General features: G+C 45.5%; 1 protein-coding gene across 2 annotated transcripts in view; it reads right to left on the reverse strand.

Annotated features, from left to right (window-relative positions):
• Nucleotides 1-322: 322 nt before the first annotated feature.
• Nucleotides 323-22,085, reverse strand: part of AKNA (AT-hook transcription factor) — a 104,943-nt gene continuing 83,180 nt past the window's right edge. For both annotated transcript variants that reach the window (XM_077479039.1, XM_077479040.1), the window contains exons 21-22: nucleotides 13,346-13,463; nucleotides 323-3,886 (exon numbers count right to left, since the gene is read on the reverse strand). In XM_077479039.1, coding sequence (XP_077335165.1) covers nucleotides 3,658-3,886; nucleotides 13,346-13,463 — 347 coding nt within the window. In that variant the 3' untranslated portion in view covers nucleotides 323-3,657. The remainder of the gene's footprint in view (nucleotides 3,887-13,345; nucleotides 13,464-22,085) is intronic.

Here is a 22,085-nt window from a genome sequence, read left to right on the forward strand (position 1 = left end):
TAGGAGGAAATGCTCAGGATAGAAACTCACTGAAAACTGAGCATGTGCAGAGCTGCCACCACTGCTCTGCAAAATCCTCAACTACCGTGGGGACAGAAGGGGGAGATAGAGAACAGCAGGATCAACCAGTTTTTTTTGCAGTATACAGAAAATGAATCTCATAGTGACTGAGTATGAACAGCATGTAATAGACCATTTATTGATAGTGTAATTATGTGGGTTTTAGTTTTTTTTTTTTGTTTTTTTTATATACTCATAACCAGACTCCAGGTAATTGTATTAAAATGTATATTTTTAGCAGCAGAACAGCTAAGAACAGGCCTGAATTTTTATTTTTTTATTTTTTAACAATCAAATACAAAAAATATATCTACATTTTGTTCTTTCACAATATCAGCAAGCATCGTACACACCAAAATATTTTCTGATAAAAGCTGCCATCTTGAATCCTTCACAGTTTAAAACTGTAACCATTTCTTAGAAGAAAAATAAAACCGCAAACATGATTTTTATTGCTATAAAAAACAAACATAATCTGAATGTTAAAACTAAAAAGACTGCCTTATTCAACAATAAATACATTAGACGTGATTGGACAGACATTTTCCTTAATTTGGTAAGACTTGTCACATAATAAAACTCATCAAGGCAACAAAACTTATTTGTATCTTGCTACTGGACACACAGAAACATGACCACACATTTAGGAATGTATATTTTGCAGCAGAACCATGGAATGGGTCAAAAGGCTATTAAAAATGTTAACGGTAGAACAGTTCTAGCAGCCGAGAGAAAACAATTCCTGTAGGATCTGTTCTTCAGACATATAAATATACATAAATTATTATTACAAATTTTAAGTTTCAAAATTTGGATACAAAAATATAAATACAGAAAAATATAAAAGCATTACAGTTATCAAAGATCAGTGCTTTAGTTAAGGAAGGAAAACCATGGTTGGCTAGAGTAATAAATATCCAAAATGTACCACAACGTTGTAAAAAAATGGTATAGTACCAAAGACAGAGGTATTATGGTCATGGGTAGAAAGCTAAAGTTAATTATTAAGAGAGCTCCTCCATGTCTGAATTTGTTTTTTATGTAGTCCGTTAGTCTATTTTAATTTTTTTTAGAGGGTGTGGGGAAATATTTTTTAGAGGACTGAGTAATAGATATCCAATATGTACCACAGTGTTGAAAAATATTGCATAGTACCAAACATTACGTTCATGGGTAGGAAGCACACGTTTATAAATGTCTGAATTTTTTTGTTCTATATACCGTATAGTCCAGTGGTCTCCAAACTGCGGCCTGCGGGCCAAATGCGGTCCTTTGTTAGCCTTTATCCGGACCTTGAGGCTCTATTCCTCCAACATGATCTCAACGATGGAGCACTACTGACCAAAGATGCTATGCTAATTTCTTTACTCCCACTGTCCATCAAGCTTAAAGGCATTGTTTATTTCTACTGAATCCAGGATATTTCTACCCCCACTGGCCAAAATCCTGCCCCCATAAAGTCTGAAGTACAGTAATCTGGCCCTTTGTTTAGAAAATTTGGAGACCTCTGGTATAGTCCATTATTTTTATGGGGATGAGGGGAAATATTTTTAGGAAGATCCGGAGAAATACGCTAGACTGGCCTTTCTCAACCTGTTTAAAAAAGAACCACTGAAATTTTTTTTATATCTCAGGGAAACTCCATCTCAAATTAATAAATTAGGGACAGAAGAATATCCCCTATATTGGTGGTCACATGGAAGATCTCCCGCCTAGTTTGCTGCTGGCTCTGGCAAGTGGCGTTGGTCTTGAAATTATGAAGGGACATTCAGGAGGTAGGTCAAGCCACAGCTCAAGGAACCCCTGGCAACCTCTGGAGGAACCCTGGTTGAGAATGGCTGGGCTAGAGTAATTTTCTTTTTCTTTTTTTACATTTTATACACGGTATATTGTCATTATTTTGAAGGGGGTGAGGGAAAAATTTTTTTGGAAGATGAGGGGAAATAGGCTAGCCTTTCTTAATCTTTTTAACCCAGAGGAACCCTTAAAATTTTCAGTTTTTTTAGGAACCCCAACTGAAAACAATCAGGGTCGGAAGAATGCCCCCCCCCCTTACTTTGGCAATCAAAATGGCACCCTTACAGACAGCTAAAAAAGATACTTGGGTCCAGATGCTGGCTCTGCCTTGAACTATGCAGACACCATTGAAAGAAGCCAATTAGCCACAGCTTAAGGAACCCCTAGCAACCTCTGAAGGAACCCTGGTTGAGAATGGCTGGGCTAGCGTAATAAAATATCCAAAATGTACCACAGTACTGTATAATACCAAAGACCTAGATATTATGTGATCCACACTAAATTATCAGGTGCCGCTCAAGGCTCCATCAGGTTTCACTCCGCCCATGGAGCTTAATCATCGGGAACTGGGGTTTCCCATCCCTAAGGCCCCTTTCACACTGGGGCGGTTTTCAGGCGCTACAGCGCTAATAATAGCGCCTGTGTAGCGCCTGAAAAACCACCCCCTTTCCGGTGCGCTAGCAGGATGGTGAAAAAAGTCCCACTAGCCGCATCTTTGGAGCGGTGAAAGGAGCGGTGTATTAACAGCTCCTACCCATTGAAATCAATGGGACAGCGTGGCTATACTGCCGGAAAAGTGGCACTTTGCGGGCGTTTTCAACCCTTTGTCGGCCGATAGCAGGGGGTTAAAACCACCTCGCTGGCGGCCGCAGACCGCCGCTAAAACAACGGTAAAGCGCCGCTAAAAATAGCGCCGACGGCCGCACCTCCCCAGTGTGAAAGGGGCCTAAGCTCAGTGGGCAGAGTGAAATGTTGAGGGCGTGGCCTGGTTGGAGCCCAGGCTGAGGCTGTCATACACCTCCTTACAGAGTTTTGCAGAGATGTTCGACTTTAAGGACTTTCCTTTTCTAGTCGATGTCTGGAGCTGGGAAAAGCTCTGTCCTTGTCTGTACTCCAAGCAATTGCTACTTAAGAGGACCTGATGGAGCCTTGAGTAGCACCTGTTAATTTAGTTTCAATCACATAATATCTAGGTCTTTGGTATTATACAGTTCCTAACAACGCCGTGGTAAATTTTGGATATTTTATTACGTTAGCCCAGCCATTCTCAACCAGGGTTCCTTTAGAGGTTGCTAGGGGTTCTTTGAGCTGTGGCTAATTGACCTCGTCCAATGAGGTCTCCATAGTTTCCAGGTAGAGGTCATGGTTAGAAAACAGAGGTTAAAAAAGAGCTTCATGTCTGAATTCCATGTTTCAATACAAGTTGATTAACATTCAGAATCACGGGTTTTACGACTGATATAAGATTTGGCCAGTGCTTCCAGTCCTATTTCATTGAGCTGAGTTTTTCATGCACTCACACCTATAGATGATAATGCTATAACCACCAAATGACTTAAGTGCCCTATGAATGCCATTCATGTGCAAGGCTAGACTTGCAACCAATGTACAGGGTCCATAAAGACTGTCCTGTTGGACTGGGGATGTCTTCTATAGCAAGGCAGAGGGTTTGTGCTACATGGGGGATCTATCTAGAAAAATTTGAGTGCAGATATTTCTAGGAAATTCAGCTATAACATTCATTCACAGCTTTTATTTCGGAATGTGCAAATATAACCTTATCTAAGGCTCTGCTGGTCCCTAGAAGAGACAGGAACCACGAAGACTCTGCTGCATTCTGAGGTCCATGGTCAGAGATTGGCACATTCGTTTGCTAGTTATTTTCATTTCTTTGGCTGATTCTAATGCCCGGCTCAAATCATCCAAAGCTAAAATGTCTGGAATGGGGGAAGGGGCCCTTGAAAATGAAGATCTTACATCAGTGACATTATAGCCAGTAGGAACATAGATGCCAGGTGGAGTACTGTATCTGGAAAAAGGAAAGAAGGGTCAGTATACATATCAAGGTTAAACAAAGGCTGAAGAAATGTTGACATCAAGTCAGAATAATTAACAAGACACTTGTACCTTGGACAATTATGACCAATTGACCAGTTCCCTTTAACCATTTAGTGACTTCACTATAGCAGTTTTACTGCTACAGGGCTGCAATTGTGTGCCGGATCACGTGATTCCAGACTTCCACCTGTAGGGGGCGTGTGCGCGATGCCAGGGAAAGAAAATTAACAGCAGAAGCTGATCTGTCAGCCACTCAACGTTCTCCAGCACCTGCTGATCGGCAGTAAACTACACAGAATGGGGATCTGCCTAGGTAAACAAGGCAGATCCTGGTTCTGACATCGGGGAAGGCATGGATTCTGTGTCTTTGGAAAGCAGGGACTTTCAGTGTCTTCCTCTAGTAAAAACAGCACACATAGTAAACACAAACACTGGCTAGGCACGCATTTAACCCTTTGATTGTCCTAGATGTTTAACCCCTTCCCAGCCAGTGCCATTAGTACAGTGGCAGTGCACATTTTTAGCACTGACTGTATTAGTGTCACTGGTTCCCGCAAAGTGTCAGTTAATGTCTGACAAAATATCGCAGTCCCGCTATAAGTCACTGGTCACTGCTATTACCAGTATAAAAAAAAAAGCAAACTCCATAAATCTATCCCATAGTTTGTAGACGCTGTAACGTTTGTGTAAACCAATCAATATACACTTATTGGGATTTTGTTTTACCAAATATATGTAGCAGTATACATATTGGCCTGAATTTATGAAGAAATTAGATTAAAAAAAAAAAATAATTTTGGATGTTTTATAGCAGAATGTAAAAGATTGTTTTTGTTTTGTTTTTTTGTTTTTTTTGTTTTCAAAACTATCAGTCTTTTTTTTGTTTATAGCGTAAAAAAAAAAATGCAGCGGTAGTCAAATAACCAGCAAAAGAAAGCGCCATTTGTGGGGAAAAAAAATACATTTTTGTTTGGGTACAGCGTCGCAATTTGTCAGTTACAATAATGCAATGCCGTATAGCAAACAATACCCAATGATTCCCACCTTTTCCACTCCATTCTTCTGTTGGAAATATCTGGTGCTTCCATGTATCGGCGAGCATGTGCCCTTCTCACCTTCCCAGAATGAAGTTCTTGGACTTGAGCAGCTAATGTTTGGGTCTGACCATTGTCACGTGGGGGATGGGAGCACCAAATTCGTGTGGAGCTCATGGCCCACAATGCAGTGCATTGCTGGCTCATGATTGGTCAAGCATGCACTGTGACCCCGCATGCTTGGCCAATCACTGCCTCTACGCGTTATTCCAAAAGTTCTTTGGTGTGGGCCTTTTTTGAGATGAGTGCATCAGATCGCACCGTTGCTATTTGCAACATATGTCTCAAGCGTATCTCGCGTGACCAAAACATCAGCCTCTTGGGCACCACATGCTTGACCAGACATATGTTGACCTGCCATGCAGCTTGTTGGCAAGCGTACCTCAAAGACCCACACCAAAGAACAAAGCGGACCTCTCCTTGCTCCTTATCAGCTGGGATCTCCAACCCCACTAGACCTTCAGTCCTCTCTGAAACCTGCACCGAGAGGAATGAAGGTGTAGAATTAGGTGTGTTACAGCCAAGTGCTTGCGGGCACTCTGCTAGCAGTACACCCACGTCTGATTGTAGCAGGCAAATTTCCCTGCCCCAGCTGCTGGACCATCGAAAGAAGTTCACTCCCAGCCATCCACATGCCCAGCGGTTGAATGCTAGCTTGGCTAAATTGCTAGCACTTCAATTGCTGCCTTTTCAGTTGGTAGACTCCACCCCCTTCCATGAGTTTGTGCAATGTGCGGTTCCTCAGTGGCAGGTCCCCAAACGCCACTTTTTCTCATGGAAGGCGATTCCGGCTCTCTACCGGCATGTGGAAGGCAATGTCCATGCCTCGCTGGACAGGGCGGTCAGCGGTAAAGTGCATATTACCACTGACTCATGGTCCAGCAGGCATGGACTGGGATGTTACCCATCTTTCATGGCCTGACTTGGACTTAGACACTTTTCCCACAGAAAATCCTCTGGCTTACTGGGTCTTGATGATGGATTACTGGCCAGAGCTTGCACAGTATGCAATAGAGCTACTGGCCTGTCCTGCATCCAGCGTTCTTTCGGAACGCACTTTCAGTGCTGCTGGAGGCTTTGTAACCTATCACAGGGTGCGCCTGTCCACCGACTCAGTTGATCGACTGACCTTCATAAAGATGAATCAGTCTTGGATCACCACCAGCTACCAAGAGCCTGAAGCTGATGTAACCGAATAATTTTTTTTGAAATGTCACATCCCTTCAAGATTGCCTATGCTGATGCTGAGTGACTGTCCTGTTATGTTGACTGTCTATCCTCTTCCTCCTCAATGATCCTGCTGATAGCTTGGAAGAACACTTTTAGTTCTGGGTGACGCCACCAGTTGCTAAGGCCCAATTTTTCAGCCCCTGTTTAACAAGGGCATGTAATTACAATTTTTGATACAATGCTTTGCAGCAGGGCTCATTCCTGCACTCCAACTAGAGTATATGAGAGAGGTTGCAGTGTTGTAGCACCAGCACCAGTGCCTAAGGCCCAATTATTCAGCCCCTGTTTAACAGGGGCATGTAATTACAATTTTTGATGCAATGCTTTGCAGCAGGGCTCATTCCTGCACTCCAACTAGAGTATCTGGGAGAGGTTGCAGTGTCGTGGCACCAGCAAGCAGTGCCTAAGGCCCAGGGGCATGTAATTACAATTATTGATGTAATATTTCACAGCAGGGCCCGTTCCTGCGCCCACCGAGAGTAACTGTGAGGACTTATAGTGTTGTGGCACCAGCACCACCACAACCACCACCAAAGGCCCAATTTTTCTACCACTGTTCAACAATGGCATGTAATTACAATTCTTAATATAATCTTTCACAGCAGGGCGCTCCATCGCCCACTAAGAGTCACTTTGAGGGCTTACAGTGTTGTGGCAACACCAACACCTTAGGCCCCCATTTCTGCAGAGCATATAGGGCCCCTACTTTCAAACATCCAACCTTCAAACATCTCCTACTTGCAAACGGAAGGAGACAACAGGAAGTGAGATGAAAAAAGACAGACGGCCAAAAAAATGATACAGGGGTGATAACCCTTCCCTATGTTTTCCAAAAAGCTTAAAAATAGATTTTTTGACTGGAGCTACACTTTAAAAATGTACCAGTTCAAAATTACAAACAGATTCTACTTAACACAACAAACCTACATAGTCTCTGTCTTGTTTGCACTGCCTGTATACTGCTGTTCTGAGTATATATGGCCTGGGGACCTCATGCCTTTCCTTTTTTTAATTTGGGTACGGGGTTCCCCTTAATATCCGTACAAGACCCAAAGGGGCTGGTAATGGGCAGGGGGGCTACCCATGCCATTTTTCTCAATGATTTTCATCCGTATTGCCGGAACCAGATATTACATTAAAACCGCAAGCAGTTTTAAATTTAAATAATAAAAAAAAAAATTTGGCATTGACCCATGTCCCTTGGGGCAGGAGCCAGGTCCCCAAACCCTTTTTAGGACAATATCTTGCATATTAGCCATTAAAATTAGCACTTTTTGTTTCGAACGTTCGAGTCCCATAGACTTCAATGGGGTTCTAAAGTTCGCACAAATTTTCGGTCCGTTCGAAAGTTGTGGTGCGAACCGGGGGGTGTTCGGCTCATCCCTAGTCCTCATACACTTCTCATGACACTTTCTTTAACCCAGTATAAGTTCTGACACAGAGCTTACACAGAGTTTAGACCCAGAGCTCTGATTAACAGAGTATCAGTAGAGCATGGGGAATATAAATACTGTAGGTGGGGGGTGAAACTTGGAGACAACCATTAATGGGCAAAGTGACAGGTTCTCTTAATCTGAGTGTTGTAAAATGTTTATATGACCTCTGCAATATTAAACAAAGCTTTGGGGCACAGGGATTTTGGGACAATTTTACCATAATTTTAACACGGGTGCATTAATGATGCGTCCTTGGTGCGTTTTTAATGCATTTGAACTGGGAGGTTTTTGTTCTGACCAAAAATGCACCAAGCTGGATTTTCACACCACAATGGAAGTGTAACGAACTTGAGAAGACATACATAGAATTTAAAGAGATAAATTTTTCTTGAGCTTTTCTTGCACTAAAGGTGCCAATAATGGCCGACAATAAATTCATATTCATTCAAATTAATGATATAATTAAAAAGTTAAATATAGTACAATTACAGTATCTTGCAAAAGTGAGTACACCCTCTGCATTTTTGTAAATATTTTATTCTATCTTTTCATGTGACAACACTGAAGAAATTACACTTTGCTACAACGTAAAGTAGTGAGTGTACAGCTTGTATAACAGTGTAAATTTGCTGTCCCCTCAAAATAACTAAAAACACAGCCATAAATGTCTAAACCGCTGGCAGCAAAAGTGAGTACACCTCTAAGTGAAAATGTCCAAATTTGGGACAATTAGCTGTTTTCCCTCCCCAGTGTCATGTGACTCATTAGTGTTACAAGGTCTCAGGTGTGAATGGGGAGCAGGTGTGTTAAATTTGATGTTATCGCTCTCACTCTCTCATACTGGCCACTGGAAGCTCAACATGGCACCTAATGGCAAAGAACTCTCTGAGGATCTGAAAACAAGAAATACTGCTCTACATAAAGATGGCCTAGGCCAGTGATGGCGAACCTTGGCACCCCAGATGTTTTGGAACTACATTTCCCATGATGCTCCACTACAATGCAAGGTACCAGAGCATCATGGGAAATGTAGTTCCAAAACATCTGGAGTGCCAAGGTTCGCCATCACTGGCCTAGGCTATAAGAAGATTGCCAAGACCCTGAAACCCTGAGTTGTAGGACGGTGGCCAAGACCATACAGCGGTTTAACAGCACAGGTTTCATTCAGAACAGGCCTGGCCATGGTCGACCAAAGTTGATTGCACATACTCAGTGTTATATCCAGAGGTTGTCTTTGGGAAATAGACGTATGAGTGCTGCCAGCATTCCTGCAGAGGTTAAAGGGGTGCGGGGTTCAGCCTGTCGGTGCTCAGACCATACGCCGCATGCTGCATCAAATTGGTCTGCATGGCTGTCATCTCAGAAGGAAGCCTCTTGTGAAGATGATGCTCAAGAAAGCCTGCAGTTTGCTGAAGACAAGCAGACTAAGGACATGGATTACTGGAACCATATCCTGTGGTCTGATGAGATCAAGATACTTATTTGGTTCAGATGGTGTCAAGCATGTGTGGCGGCAACCAGGTGAGGCATACAAAGACAAGTGTGTCTTGCCTACAGTCAAGCATGATGGTGGGAGTGTCATGTTCTGGGGCTGCATGAGTTCTGCCGGCACTGAGGAGCTACAGTTCATTGAGGGAACCATGAATGTCAACATGTACTGTGACATACTGTAGCTGAGCATGATCCCCTCCCTTCGGAGACTGGGCCGCAGGGCAGTTTTCCAACATAAGAACCCCAAACACACCTCCATGATGACCACTGCTTTGTTAAAGAAGTTGAGGGTTAAGGTGATGGACTGGCCAAGCATGTCTCCAGACCTAAACCCTATTTAGCATCTGTGGGGCATCCTCAAATGGAAGGAGGAGGAGCGCAAGGTCTCTAACATCCACCAGCTTCGTGATGTCATCATGGAGGAATGGAAGAGGACTCCAGTGGCAACCTGTGAAGCTCCGGTGAACTCCATGCCCAAGAGGGTTAAGGAAGTGCTGGAATATAATGGTGGCCACACAAAATAATAACTTTGGGCCCAATTTGGCCATTTTCACTTAAGGGTGTACTCCCTTTTGTTGCCAATGGTTTAGACATTAATGGCTGTGTGTTGAGTTATTTTGAGGGTACAGCAAATTTACACTGTTATACAAGCTGTACACTCACTACTTTACATTGTAGCAAAGTGTCATTCCTTCAGTGTTGTCACATGAAAAGATGGAATCAAATATTTAAAAAAATGTGAGGGGTGTAATTACTTTTGTTAGATACTGTGTATAATACACACACACACACATTATATATATATATATATATATATATATATATATATATATATATATATATATATATATATACAGTGCCTTTGCGAAAGTATTCGGCCCCCTTGAACTTTTCAACCTTTTGCCACATTTCAGGCTTCAAACATAAAGATATAAAATTTTAATTTTTTGTGAAGAATCACCAACAAGTGGGACACAATTGTGAAGTGGAACGAAATCTATTGGATATTTTAAACTTTTTTAGCAAATAAAAAACTGAAAAGTGGTGCGTGCAAAATTATTCGGCCCCTTTACTTTCAGTGCAGCAAACTCACTACAGAAGTTCAGCGAGGATCTCTGAATGATCCAATGTTGTCCTAAATGACTGATGGTGATAAATAGAATCCACCTGTGTGTAATCAAGTCTCTGTATAAATGCACCTGCTCTGTGATAGTCTCAGGGTTCTGTTGAAAGCGCAGAGAGCATCATGAAGACCAAGGAACACACCAGGCAGGTCTGTAATACTGTTGTGGAGAAGTTTAAAGCTGGATTTGGATACAAAAAGATTTCCCAAACTTTAAACATCCCAAAGAGCACTGTGCAAGCGATCATTTTGAAATGGAAGGAGTATCAGACCACTGCAAATCTACCAAGACCTGGCCGTCCCTCTAAACTTCCAGCTCAGACAAGGAGAAGACTGATCAGAGATGCAGCCAAGAGGCCCATGATCACTCTGGATGAACTGCAGAGAACTACAGCTGAGGTGGGAGAGTCTGTCCATAGGACAACAATCAGTCGTACACTGCACAAATCTGGCCTTTATGGAAGAGTGGCAAGAAGAAAGCCATTTCTCAAAGATATCCATAAAAAGTCTCGTCTAAAGTTTGCCACAAGCCACCTGGGAGACACACCAAACATGTGGAAGAAGGTGCTCTGGTCAGATGAAACCAAAATCTAACTTTTTGCCCACAATGCAAAACGATATGTTTGGCGTAAAAGCAACACAGCTCATCACCCTCAACACACCATCCCCACTGTCAAACATGGTGGTGGCAGCATTATGGTTTGGGCCTGCTTTTCTTTAGCAGGGACAGGGAAGATGGTTAAAATTGAGGGGAAGATGGATGCAGCCAAATACAGGACCATTCTGGATGAAAACTTGTTGGAGTCTGCAAAAGACCTGAAACTGGGACGGAGATTTATCTTCCAACAAGACAATGATCCCAAACATACAGCAAAATCTACAACGGAATGGTTTACAAATAAACGTATCCAGGTGTTAGAATGGCCAAATCAAAGTCCAGACCTGAATCCAATCGAGAATCTGTGGAAAGAGCTGAAAACTGCTGTTCACAAACGCTCTCCATCCAACCTCACTGAGCTCAAGCTGTTTTGCAAGGAAGAATGGGCAAGAATTTCAGTCTCTCGATGTGCAAAACTGATAGAGACACACCCCAAGCGACTTGCAGCTGTAATCGCAGCAAAAGGTGGCTCTACAAAGTATTAACGCAAGGGGGCCGAATAATTTTGCATGCCCCACTTTTCATTTTTTTATTAGTTAAAAAATTTTCAAAAATCAAATACCCGTATATACTCGAGTATAGGCCGACCCGAGTATAAGCCGAGGCCCCCAATTTACCCCCAAAAAACTGGGAAACCTATTGACTCGTGTATAAGCCGAGGGTGAGATATGCCTGTCCATCCCTGTGTGTGTGTCCATCCATCCATCCATCCCTGTGTGTGTGTGTGTCCATCCATCCCTGTGTGTGTGTGTTCATCCATCCATCCATCCATCCCTGTGTGTGTGTCCATCCATCCATCCATCCCTGTGTGTGTGTGTGTCCATCCATCCATCCATCCCTGTGTGTGTGTCCATCCATCCATCCATCCATCCCTGTGTGTGTGTGTGTCCATGTGTGTGTGTGTGTGTGTGTGTGTGTGTGTGTGTGTGTGTGTGTGGCCTTGTGTGTCCAGCCTACCTGTGTCCTGAGCCTCCGTCCGGTCCCGAGCCTCCGTCCGGTCCCGTCCCGTCCCGAGCCTCCGTCCGGTCCCGTCCCGTCCCGAGCCTCCGTCCGGTCCCGTCCCGAGCCTCCGTCCAGTCCCGTCCCGTCCCGTCCCGAGACTCCGTCCGGTCCCGTCCCGTCCCGAGCCGAGCCTCCGTCCGGTCCCGTCCCAGGATCACCGCTCTTCGTCGGCGCCCATTCCCCTGTTCAAATGCCGCGCCTCCCTGTCTGTGATAGGCGGAACACAATTTCCCAGCAGCCTGTGTTCCGCCTATCACGGACATCGTCTCATCCTCGTCCGTAGTACGAGGATGAGACGATGTCGGTGATAGGCGGAACACAGGCTGCTGGGAAATTCAGTGTTCCGCCTATCACAGGCGAAGGCGGAGCCGGAGGCGTGGCTTTTGAATTATAGAATGGCCGCTGTCTGTCTGCTCGACACGCTGATCGAGCAGGCAGACAGCGATGACTCGAGTATAAGCCGAGGGGGGCACTTTCAGCCTCAAAAAAGAGGCTGAAAATCTCGGCTTATACTCGAGTATATACGGTAGATTTCGTTCCACTTCACAATTGTGTCCCACTTGTTGGTGATTCTTCACAAAAAAATTTAAATGTTATATCTTTATGTTTGAAGCCTGAAATGTGGCAAAAGGTTGAAAAGTTCAAGAGGGATGAATACTTTCGCAAGGCACTGTATGTGTATATATATATATATATATATATATATATATATATATGTATATATATATATATATATATATATATATATATATATAGATAGATAGATATATAGATATATATATATTTATTTAAGCTATACACTCACTACTTTACATTGTAGCAAAGTGTTGTTTCTTCAGCGTTGTCACATAAAAAGATATAATAAAATGATTTACAAAAATGTGAGGGGTGTACTCAAATCAGGCCTTCTGGGTTATTTCAACCAGATTGCATTACAAATCCCTGTTCAAGCCCTAAGGAAAGGAGAGGTCTTTCCCCCCCAAAACGCATTGGACTGTCTGTTCTTAACAAACATTTCAAACAGATATATGAAAAGATGTCTGTAATAGGCGCTCTCCTAACCACACACCCAAACGTTGTCCACCTGTTAAGTGACTTGACCACAGTGACCAGAGAGGCAGCAGCCTAGGCCCAGAATTTGGTACCTACCTTGACCATAAAATTCTGGCTAGACAAATTCACCTCATTCCTTACTTATCTGAGTTCAAATCACATTAGTTCAGCGCTATCACACAACTATCACAATATAATAGCCAGTAGTGGGAGATTTGTTTATCTCCGCTCAACAAAAGACCTCTGTCCTTGTATGGCTAGCTTTCTGCGCATATACTAGGTTGATAAATGGCCACAGTAGAGTGTCACGTGTCTCAGAACTGTCATGAAAGGAATAACTCACATGACGGGAGGGCTGTAAGGCACAAGTGGACTGGTGATGTAGCTGACCAGAGGAGGGGGACTCGTATACCAGTGCTGGCAATGCCTCCGATGACGCCTGTGTTCACCGTCTGTCATTCCTGTTGGAGAAATTATAGTTAGAAAGGGTAGATCTCTGTTAATGGAAAAATCTATATATGCAATATAGGGACTGCAAAGTCAGTCAGTCCAGTCAAAACTGATATTTCAGTATTGGGTAGAAGCTGGAGAATTCAACAACCTCTCCCTTTAAGGGGGCTCTAGAAGAAGAAACCACAGACCTTTACCCTTAGGCTGGGTTCACACCGCTGCGGGGGGAGAACCGGATGTGATTCGCACAGCAAATCACATCCGATCTCCGTAGCACTGCGAGTTCAGCCATACAGATAGTATGGCTGAACTCGCAGCGGTCCCGCAGCAAACTCGCACAGGACCCTTTTTTGGGTCCGCAACGGAATCGGATCGCATGGGGGTTCACACCATGCGATCCGATTCCTGTGCGAGTCGGCAGATCGCACTGCGATATGCCGACGGATCTGGGGGTGTCATTAACATAACATTGACACCCCCAGCCGTCCGCATAGGGCAGTGTGAACTGCCGGCGGGAGGTGAGCGATGCGGGAAAACGCCGCGGATTCGCGGCGTTCCCGCATCGCAATAGTGTGAACCTAGCCTTAACAGTTTGATAACAATTCATGTTCCTTAACAAAAAACACATTCCTCATTAATAATTATGCTCTCAAAATTAGTGTGTGCTGTAAATTGCCTCCAGCATTGATCCTGTTTCTTCGTGCCGGAGGCCACCATTTTGTTGAAGCCCAGAGTAGCTGCTTCCTTATTGGAAACTCTCCCCCCTCTCCTTGGTCTGAAAAACTTTTTCACTTTCTGCAATTTAAAATATGTACATTTCCAGCCTTGATTTTTATGTCTTGGCTCAGTTAGAGAGGAAGGCTGACAGAAGTTTTACAGTGCTGAAGTTCACTGGATTCCCATGATGGAGAAAATAGAAAATGTTGGAGAGATAACACTTATCCTTGTAAGTTTAACTCTTTTGTGTCTCCCTGGCAGCAGTTTGTCCTCTCACCTCTCCTGCTTTTTCTTTTCTTTCTCCCTATGGCTAGGTTCACACCTATGCATTTTCAGATTTTCAGAAATGCACTACAGTACATTTACCATGATTTTCTATGGCTTGTTCACATCTGTACATTTTCAACCAGTTCATTTTTTTGTAAAGGGTCAGGGACTTTTTTGCCTACAGCAGGTTGTGATTTTGGTTCCAAAGACTTCAATAGAAATGCAATAGAAACACATGAGAAATGCATGTAAATGCGTTTTTTGGTTTGTTTTCCTGAATGACAAGACACCTTCCCTTGGCAACAGTAACATATTTTAAAAACACATCAAAAGCGCATGCGAAAAAAATGCAAAAAATGCAAGAAAAAGCACAGGAAAAAAATCAACCGCAACCTGCATAGGTGTGAACCTAGCCCTATCTGCATTTCCTCCACACAGTCTGTCATTCCTGTTGTTACATCCCCCTTCAGTAACAGTAAATCTTAAAGCTGTCAGCTGATTGGCCTCTAGCTTTGATTTTAAGCACCGTGCCAAAAATAGAGAGCAACTGAACATGTACAGAGTAGGATGAGGCCATGCATTAATAGATTTTTAATTAACATATTCATGTTTTCCATAAGTAAACCTGCAAAAAGGGCCAACATGAAGTCATCATCTAGCACAGCCTCTCTCAACCTTTTCGACACCCTTGAAATAGTTCTCTGGCCCCGGGGAACCCCTTCTAAAAATTTGAAATCTACAACTCATGATACATTAGTGTGATAGTCAGTGGGAAGAATAGTCCTTAAGCCGCGTACACACGGGCGGACTGTCTGGCCAACTTAGTCCGTCAGACAATCCGACGGACAGTCCGTCATACTTTTGAATGAACGGACTTGACCACACACACCACTTTTTGAGCGGACTAATACGGCGTACTAAGTCCGCCATACTATCCGCCCTACTTTTGAAATGAACGGACTCGCCCACACACGCGGAGGAAAGTCCGCTCATTTCGAGCGCGTCTCCAGGTAGGCGGGGCCCACGAAGGAGACGTCGCTGGCCCCGCCGCCTGGTATGGACTTAAAGGGGAACCCCAACGCCGAAAAAAAACGGCGTGGGGGCCCCCCCCAAGTCCACAACAGACCCTTGTCCGAGCACGCTACCCGGCCGGCCAGGAAAGGGGGGCGAGCGAGCGCCCCCCCTCCTAAACCGTACCAGGCCACGTGCCCTCAACATGGGGGGGTGCCTTGGGGAAGGGGGGGCTGCGCAGCCCCCCCACCCCAAAGCACCTTGTCCCCATGTTGATGAGGACAAGGGCCTCTTCCCGACAACCCTGGCCGTTGGTTGTCGGGGTCTGCGGGCGGGGGGCTTATCGGAATCCGGGAGCCCCCTTTAATAAGGGGGCCCCCGGATACCGGCCCCCCACCCTATGTGAATGAGTATGGGGTACAATGTACCCCTACCCATTCACCTGTAAAATAAAAGTACCAAAAAAAAACACAACACACGAGATAAAATACTTTATTGCACAGCTCCGGGGGTCTTCCGTCTTCGGGGGTCTTCTCGCCGGACTCCTCCGCTATCTTCTTGTAGCTCTTTTGCTAGCGGAGGAGTCCGGCTTTATTCCTCGCCGCCGGCCTCTTCTCCCGACTTCGGGGGTCTTGTCCCCCTCTTCGGTTCTTCTGCCGGGCCACCGCGCCTTCTTATAGCTCTTTTACAGGCAGTGGCCCGGTCTTCTGTCGCCGCCGCCGCCTCCTTCCGTTCTTCTTCTTCTTCTTCTTCTTCTCCAGGAGATGTTGCCTCGACGATCTCTCCGGCCGGAATGCCAGGGACGCACTTCGCGGCCACTTATATAGGGACAAGGGGCGGTGTCACATGGCTTTATGTCACATGGGTTGGTCACATGGGTTGATGTCACATGGGGACTATGACATCATAAGGGGGCGGGGTCACCATGTGACACCAACCCATGTGACATAAAGCCATGTGACACCGCCCCTTGTCCCTATATAAGTGGCCGCGCAGTGCGTCCCTGGCATTCCGGCCGGAGAGATCGTCGAGGCAACATCTCCTGGAGAAGAAGAAGAAGAAAAAGAAGAAGAAGAACGGAAGGCGGCGGCGACAGAAGACCGGGCCACCGCCTGTAAAAGAGCTACAAGAAGGCGCGGTGGCCCGGCAGAAGAACCGAAGAGGGGGACAAGACCCCCGAAGTCGGGAGAAGAGGCCGGCGGCGAGGAAGAAAGCCGGACTCCTCCGCTAGCAAAAGAGCTACAAGAAGATAGCAGGGGAGTCCGGCGAGAAGACCACCGAAGACGGAAGACCCCCGGAGCTGTGCAATAAAGTATTTTATCTCGTGTGTTGTGTTTTTTTTGGTACTTTTATTTTACAGGTGAATGGGTAGGGGTACATTGTACCCCATACTCATTCACATAGGGTGGGGGGCCGGTATCCGGGGGCCCCCTTATTAAAGGGGGCTCCCGGATTCCAATAAGCCCCCCGCCCGCAGACCCCGACAACCAACGGCCAGGGTTGTCGGGAAGAGGCCCTTGTCCTCATCAATATGGGGACAAGGTGCTTTGGGGTGGGGTGGCCGCGCGGCCCCCCCTTCCCCAAGGCACCCCCCAATGTTGAGGGCACGCGGCCTGGTACGGCTCAAGAGGGGGGGCGCTCGCTCGCCCCCCTTTCCTGGCCGGCCGGCTAGCGTGCTCGGACAAGGGTCTGTTGTGGACTTGGGGGGGACCCCCACGCCGATTTTTTTCGGCGTTGGGGTTCCCCTTTAAGTCCATACCAGGCGGCGGGGCCAGCAGCATCTCCTTTGCGGGCCCCGCCTACCTGCATACCCGCTCGAGATGAGCGGACTTTTCTCCGGGCGGGAAAAGTCCGCTCATTTCAAAAGTACGGCGGACTGGCATACACACGGGCGGATTGTCCGCCGAAATGCGAGTACGACGGACAGTATTTCGAACATTCCGAAATACTTAGTCCGCCGTACTGCACGCTGAAAAAGTCCGCTGAAGCCCACACACGAGCGGACTGTCCGCTGAAATGTGTTTCGGCGGACTAAGTAGGCCATACAGTCCGCCCGTGTGTACGCGGCATTACTCTTGTGGTCATTTGGAAGAATGACCTCCTTCCAGATAGCTAAAAAGATCAATGGTGTCTGTGGGAACTTATCTGAGAGGCAGTAATTGCCCAATGCTGAAGGAACCCCTAACAACCTCTGGGGAAACCCTGGTTGAGAATCACTGATCTAGCTGGACCTACTTCTTCCTTTAAAGTTCCATTTTAAGTTAGCCTGTACTGAGAGAAATACACAGACTGCTAGACCAACATCTAAAAATTATAGTTGCCTGGCGGGCTTGCTGATCCAACGTTTTTTATTCTCTCCGAGTCACTGACAAGTAAGCATATCATCGGCAATTCTGACTTCAACCTCGCATTACTTGCAGCATACCTTTCTTGAGTCTGATTTCAGAAATCTTGACAGCCAGGTTGTTGGTATTTTGGAAAAGAGGCCAGTTGTGATCTGTTATTTCCCTTAGTACAGGTTTCTATCTTATTCTATGGTGAGGGCAGCAGGAGGAGCGGTGACCACTCAAGGTAGATGGGGACATCCAAGACTAAAGTAAACGGGAAACTCCAGGAACTATGGCAGAGGGTTGTCACCACATGTTATAAAAAGCCAAAGGCTAAAAGTCCAGCAAACCCCCTGACATGACTGGACAACCTTTTTTTTTTTTTCCAGGTGGTTTTTGTTTGTAGATGCCAGCACAAGCATTGTTCTTAGCTTTGCTTAGAGCAGAGAAGGGTTACAACCTCTGTCAGGCTTTGATTTCTGCCTGTGACTTTAATGAGGATAACCTCTCTTACTATCCCAGAGGCACCAAAAGAAGAAATAAGAAGCAGCTCATGTCAAGCATGAGTTCCAACATCATCCAAAGCCTTTTTCTAGTTCTCTTAGAGCAGATTGAGAAGGAATAGATCCTCTGTCTGATTTTTATTTTATTTATTTTAGCAATGTTGGGAAGGATTAGAACTTGGGAAGGATTAGAATTTTTAATCCTTCCCAACATCACTAAAATAAATGAATGGGTTCCTCTATCCTCATTTGAATTGATTTCCCATTTCCTGTTCCTTACACACCCTGTCACTGGGATAACAAGTGTTGGAAGTTCAGCAATAAAAATCAGACAGAGGATCTATTCCTTCCCAATCTGCTCTAAGAGAACTATAAAAAGGCTTTGGATGATGTTGGGTCTCCTACATCCTAATGTAGTTCACAATCTTGCCTGTAGGTGTCAGTGTAATGCTGGTCATAAGCAGTTCAGCATCAACTTTTTGGTTTAGGGCCCATTCACAATTTGCAGTGTGTCTTTTTCCTATAAGTTAGTAGAGGGGCATTAGAGCAGAGTCTGGAGCTGGGCTTTATGATGAACACTAATCATTTTATAAGCATCTACAGATGTATTTCTTATAATTCTTACCATTCCACGATCTAAAAAAATATATATTTCTCACCTTCCAGGATGACAACATATAAGAGATGAGAGGCTCCTCCCTACAGGAAACACAATTGGTTCACAGCTGTTTAAAAGGCCCCACCTTACCCCTTGTCCCTCAGTGTTGATTGTGTTTCTCCCACAGCGAAACATTTTTTTTTTTTCTCTGACCAGAAGACTAAAAAGAGTCGGATGGCACCCCTGTGAGCCAGGTGTAGGAATGCTGGTGAGGGCTGCACTTACTTGCTGCCTTAGAGCTTCTCACAGGTCTCCCCCCCACAACGGCATTTGTGCAGGCGTTCCGAGCATATTCAAACCCCCGCTGTTGCATGCCGTTTAGAAGCTCGGGTCTCCTCCTGTACTTCCCTGGTGCAGCGGGTGCCATTTTGCTGAAATCCAAATGATGTAAGACACTAAGGGGAAGACTTGGCGTGCTCCCAAACCTCATTCTCAGGTTGAAACTTTCTGCCAGCAGGAAGAGTGTGGAGTAAGCCCAGCGAGGCCCAGCAGTAGGCTTTAAGCGTGGAGGAGACTCTGGACCCAGGTGGCTGCGGAGGCTGAAGCATTGCTGTCCCACCAGGGCTCGGCTAGCTGCAAGGAGCTAAAAGTCTGTCTGCGCCCACCTCATGGAGAAGGGGGATGGAAATACAGCACAGGTAGCTGCAGGCAAGTGCAAGTCGGGGGCTGGGTCAATGCTGTTTACCTACTATGGGGAGGTGACACCGGATTAAGATGTAATCCCGGTAAACCCCCATGCTCTCACCCCTTGGGATGGGGGCCTACAGCCATGATACAGGGGGCAGGAACAGTTGACTGTTGGTTGTTGCCTCTTCTCTTGCAGATTCTCCAAGCGGAGCACAGGAGGTTTTTCACAAACCTCCTTCTATATCCGCTAGCACTAGTGCCAGTAAAAAGTGCATTAACTGCGGAGAAAGGTTGTCTAAGCCAAGACATTTTGTTATAGGTGAATTAACAAACTGTCTGCAAAATAGGCCTCAGGATTAATGAAAGATTTTCTTAAATCTGTTCAAGAGGAAATGCTGGCAACCATTCAATCTTTCCGCACCTCTGAACCCACACCTCAGGTGGTAGACTCAGAGCAACTCACCCCTAAAGAGGGTAATGGCCCTGCCCCCCCCCTTCCTTTTTGTAAGAATTTTTGATCACAGAAGAGGTGTGTGGGCATGCTACTGGTGCAGTGAACACAGCCTAACTTGGCAGCTCCCTAGTTGGGACAGCAACTTGGAAGGGGGTGATTTTTGGCCGCTATCCTCTTCTCGTGTGACCTTGAGGAGAGAAAAGCAAGCCCTGTGGCAAAAGGAAAGACAACAATGGTAAGTACTTCCCTTTTTTGCCTTGGAAGATTAGCAACAGAATCCGTAATAGCAGCCATGTTGTTTCTGGGCATTGAGATAGGTGTCAGGTCACCTGAGAGCAGGTGACAGATGCACTCCACAGGAATCGGAAGTGCACCGCTAAGGTAGTGGACCCTAGGACTGACTGCTGTGGATTGTACCCAGGGAGGTTTAGGAAGCAGGTTTACTGGATCACTAACACAGATTCCGGTGGGAGCTAGAGCATAGATTCCCCAGGGCGCGGAGTCTAAGAGCCAGCAGGTGTTCACCAGAGCCTCCAGTGGTGAGGATGGACTTCGCTGCAGTCTGGCTCCAGGTTGCGGCCCCCAGGGTCTCACAGCTCACGGTAGACTACAGAAGAACGAAGCAGTAGGCTGGAACAACAAGGATGGTAAAGGAATAAAGCAGAGGTCAGGGCAACTAGCAGACGAGAACAACAGAGTGCATGCCAAAGGTTCTGGGTCACAGGCAAACAGGGATAGTCAAGGACACACCAAAAGGTCAGGGTCAAGAGCAGACAGGAATAGTCGAGAACACGCCAAGGTTGGTAACAGAAACAAACGTAGAGCACACGGCAAGCAGGAAATGGGAAGCCAAACACACAATGAATACACAATGGTTGATCAGCCCTGCTGACTAGCAGTGCACAGGTTAATATAGGGTTCTCCGATGGTGCCTGGGGTGGAACCATGCTTAGAGGAGAGGTTATAAAAACAACCAGGTGGCAGTGGCTGACCTCTTAGCAGTTGCGTACAGGTGTATAAGGGGCTTCGAATATAGAGCACTTTCACAGCTGACATGCCAGCATTCAAATATGAAAGAAGTCTTGGGTTTGTGCTTTGGATACATACCTGTCCAGCCTTCTGAGCCCAGGGAACAACCTTCCCTTCTTTTTCCCTTAAGTGGCTTCTCTACCAATCACTAGGTACATAATAAATCAAAGGGGACCTGCAAGGTCTGTTTGTCAGGGAGTCATTTTTTAAATCATTTTCCTGAACAGAGTAGTGTTTAAGCCGGATCTCCTTTGTTGATCAAAGTAGTGTCCCCGTGTCACGAAACAAGTCTTTGAGTTATTTTTTAGTGGTCCTAAGAAGTGTTACAGGTATGTTGGGCCACAGTTGCTAGATGGTTGAGACAGTCAAACCATTCTAATCTACTAATTTCACAGGTTTTTCTGATTCCATATTTAAAAGCACTCCACATAGATCCTGCATCCAAAGCGGAGAATGCAGGGACATCGGTGGAGCAAACCTGCTGATCAGCCATGTGATCCAGCGAAAAATACCGTCATCAGTCATAAGGAAGGGGAGTTAAAACGTGCTGCAGAACCTGGCATTTGGCAGGAGAATCTTGCAGCCAGTGGTCCCACCCTAAGGTAGGCCTATGGATTACTTTATTATCCTCTCATGTGTTGCCGCCCTGGAAGGTGAGGTGAGAAAACCGATGGTTACTTACCGATAACGGTGTTTCTACGAAACCTTCCAGGTTGGCAGGTCTACTTCCCGCCCTGTTAAGGGTGGAGGAGAAAGTATACAATAGGTGGTAAGTGTTCTAAAGACCCATGGTGAATCAGTTGGGAGAATCACTTTACAACAACTGAGGGACAAGGGGTAAGGTGAGCCCTTTAAACAGCTGTGAACTGATTGTGTTTCCTGTAGAGAGGAACTGCTCATCTATCGTGTTGTCGTCCTGGAAGGTTTTGTAGAAACAGTTTATCGGTAAGTAACCATTGGTTTTCCCCACCATAGACTTCTCTGAATACCTTTGCCTAGCTAACGACATAGTTCTCCTTTGTTCGGCAACCTGCCTTAAT

This window comes from Lithobates pipiens, unplaced genomic scaffold, assembly GCF_037356315.1.
Source record: "Lithobates pipiens isolate NorthernLeopardFrog02 unplaced genomic scaffold, aLitPip1_a1.2 Scaffold_1, whole genome shotgun sequence".
NCBI classification, from domain to species: Eukaryota; Metazoa; Chordata; class Amphibia; order Anura; family Ranidae; genus Lithobates; species Lithobates pipiens.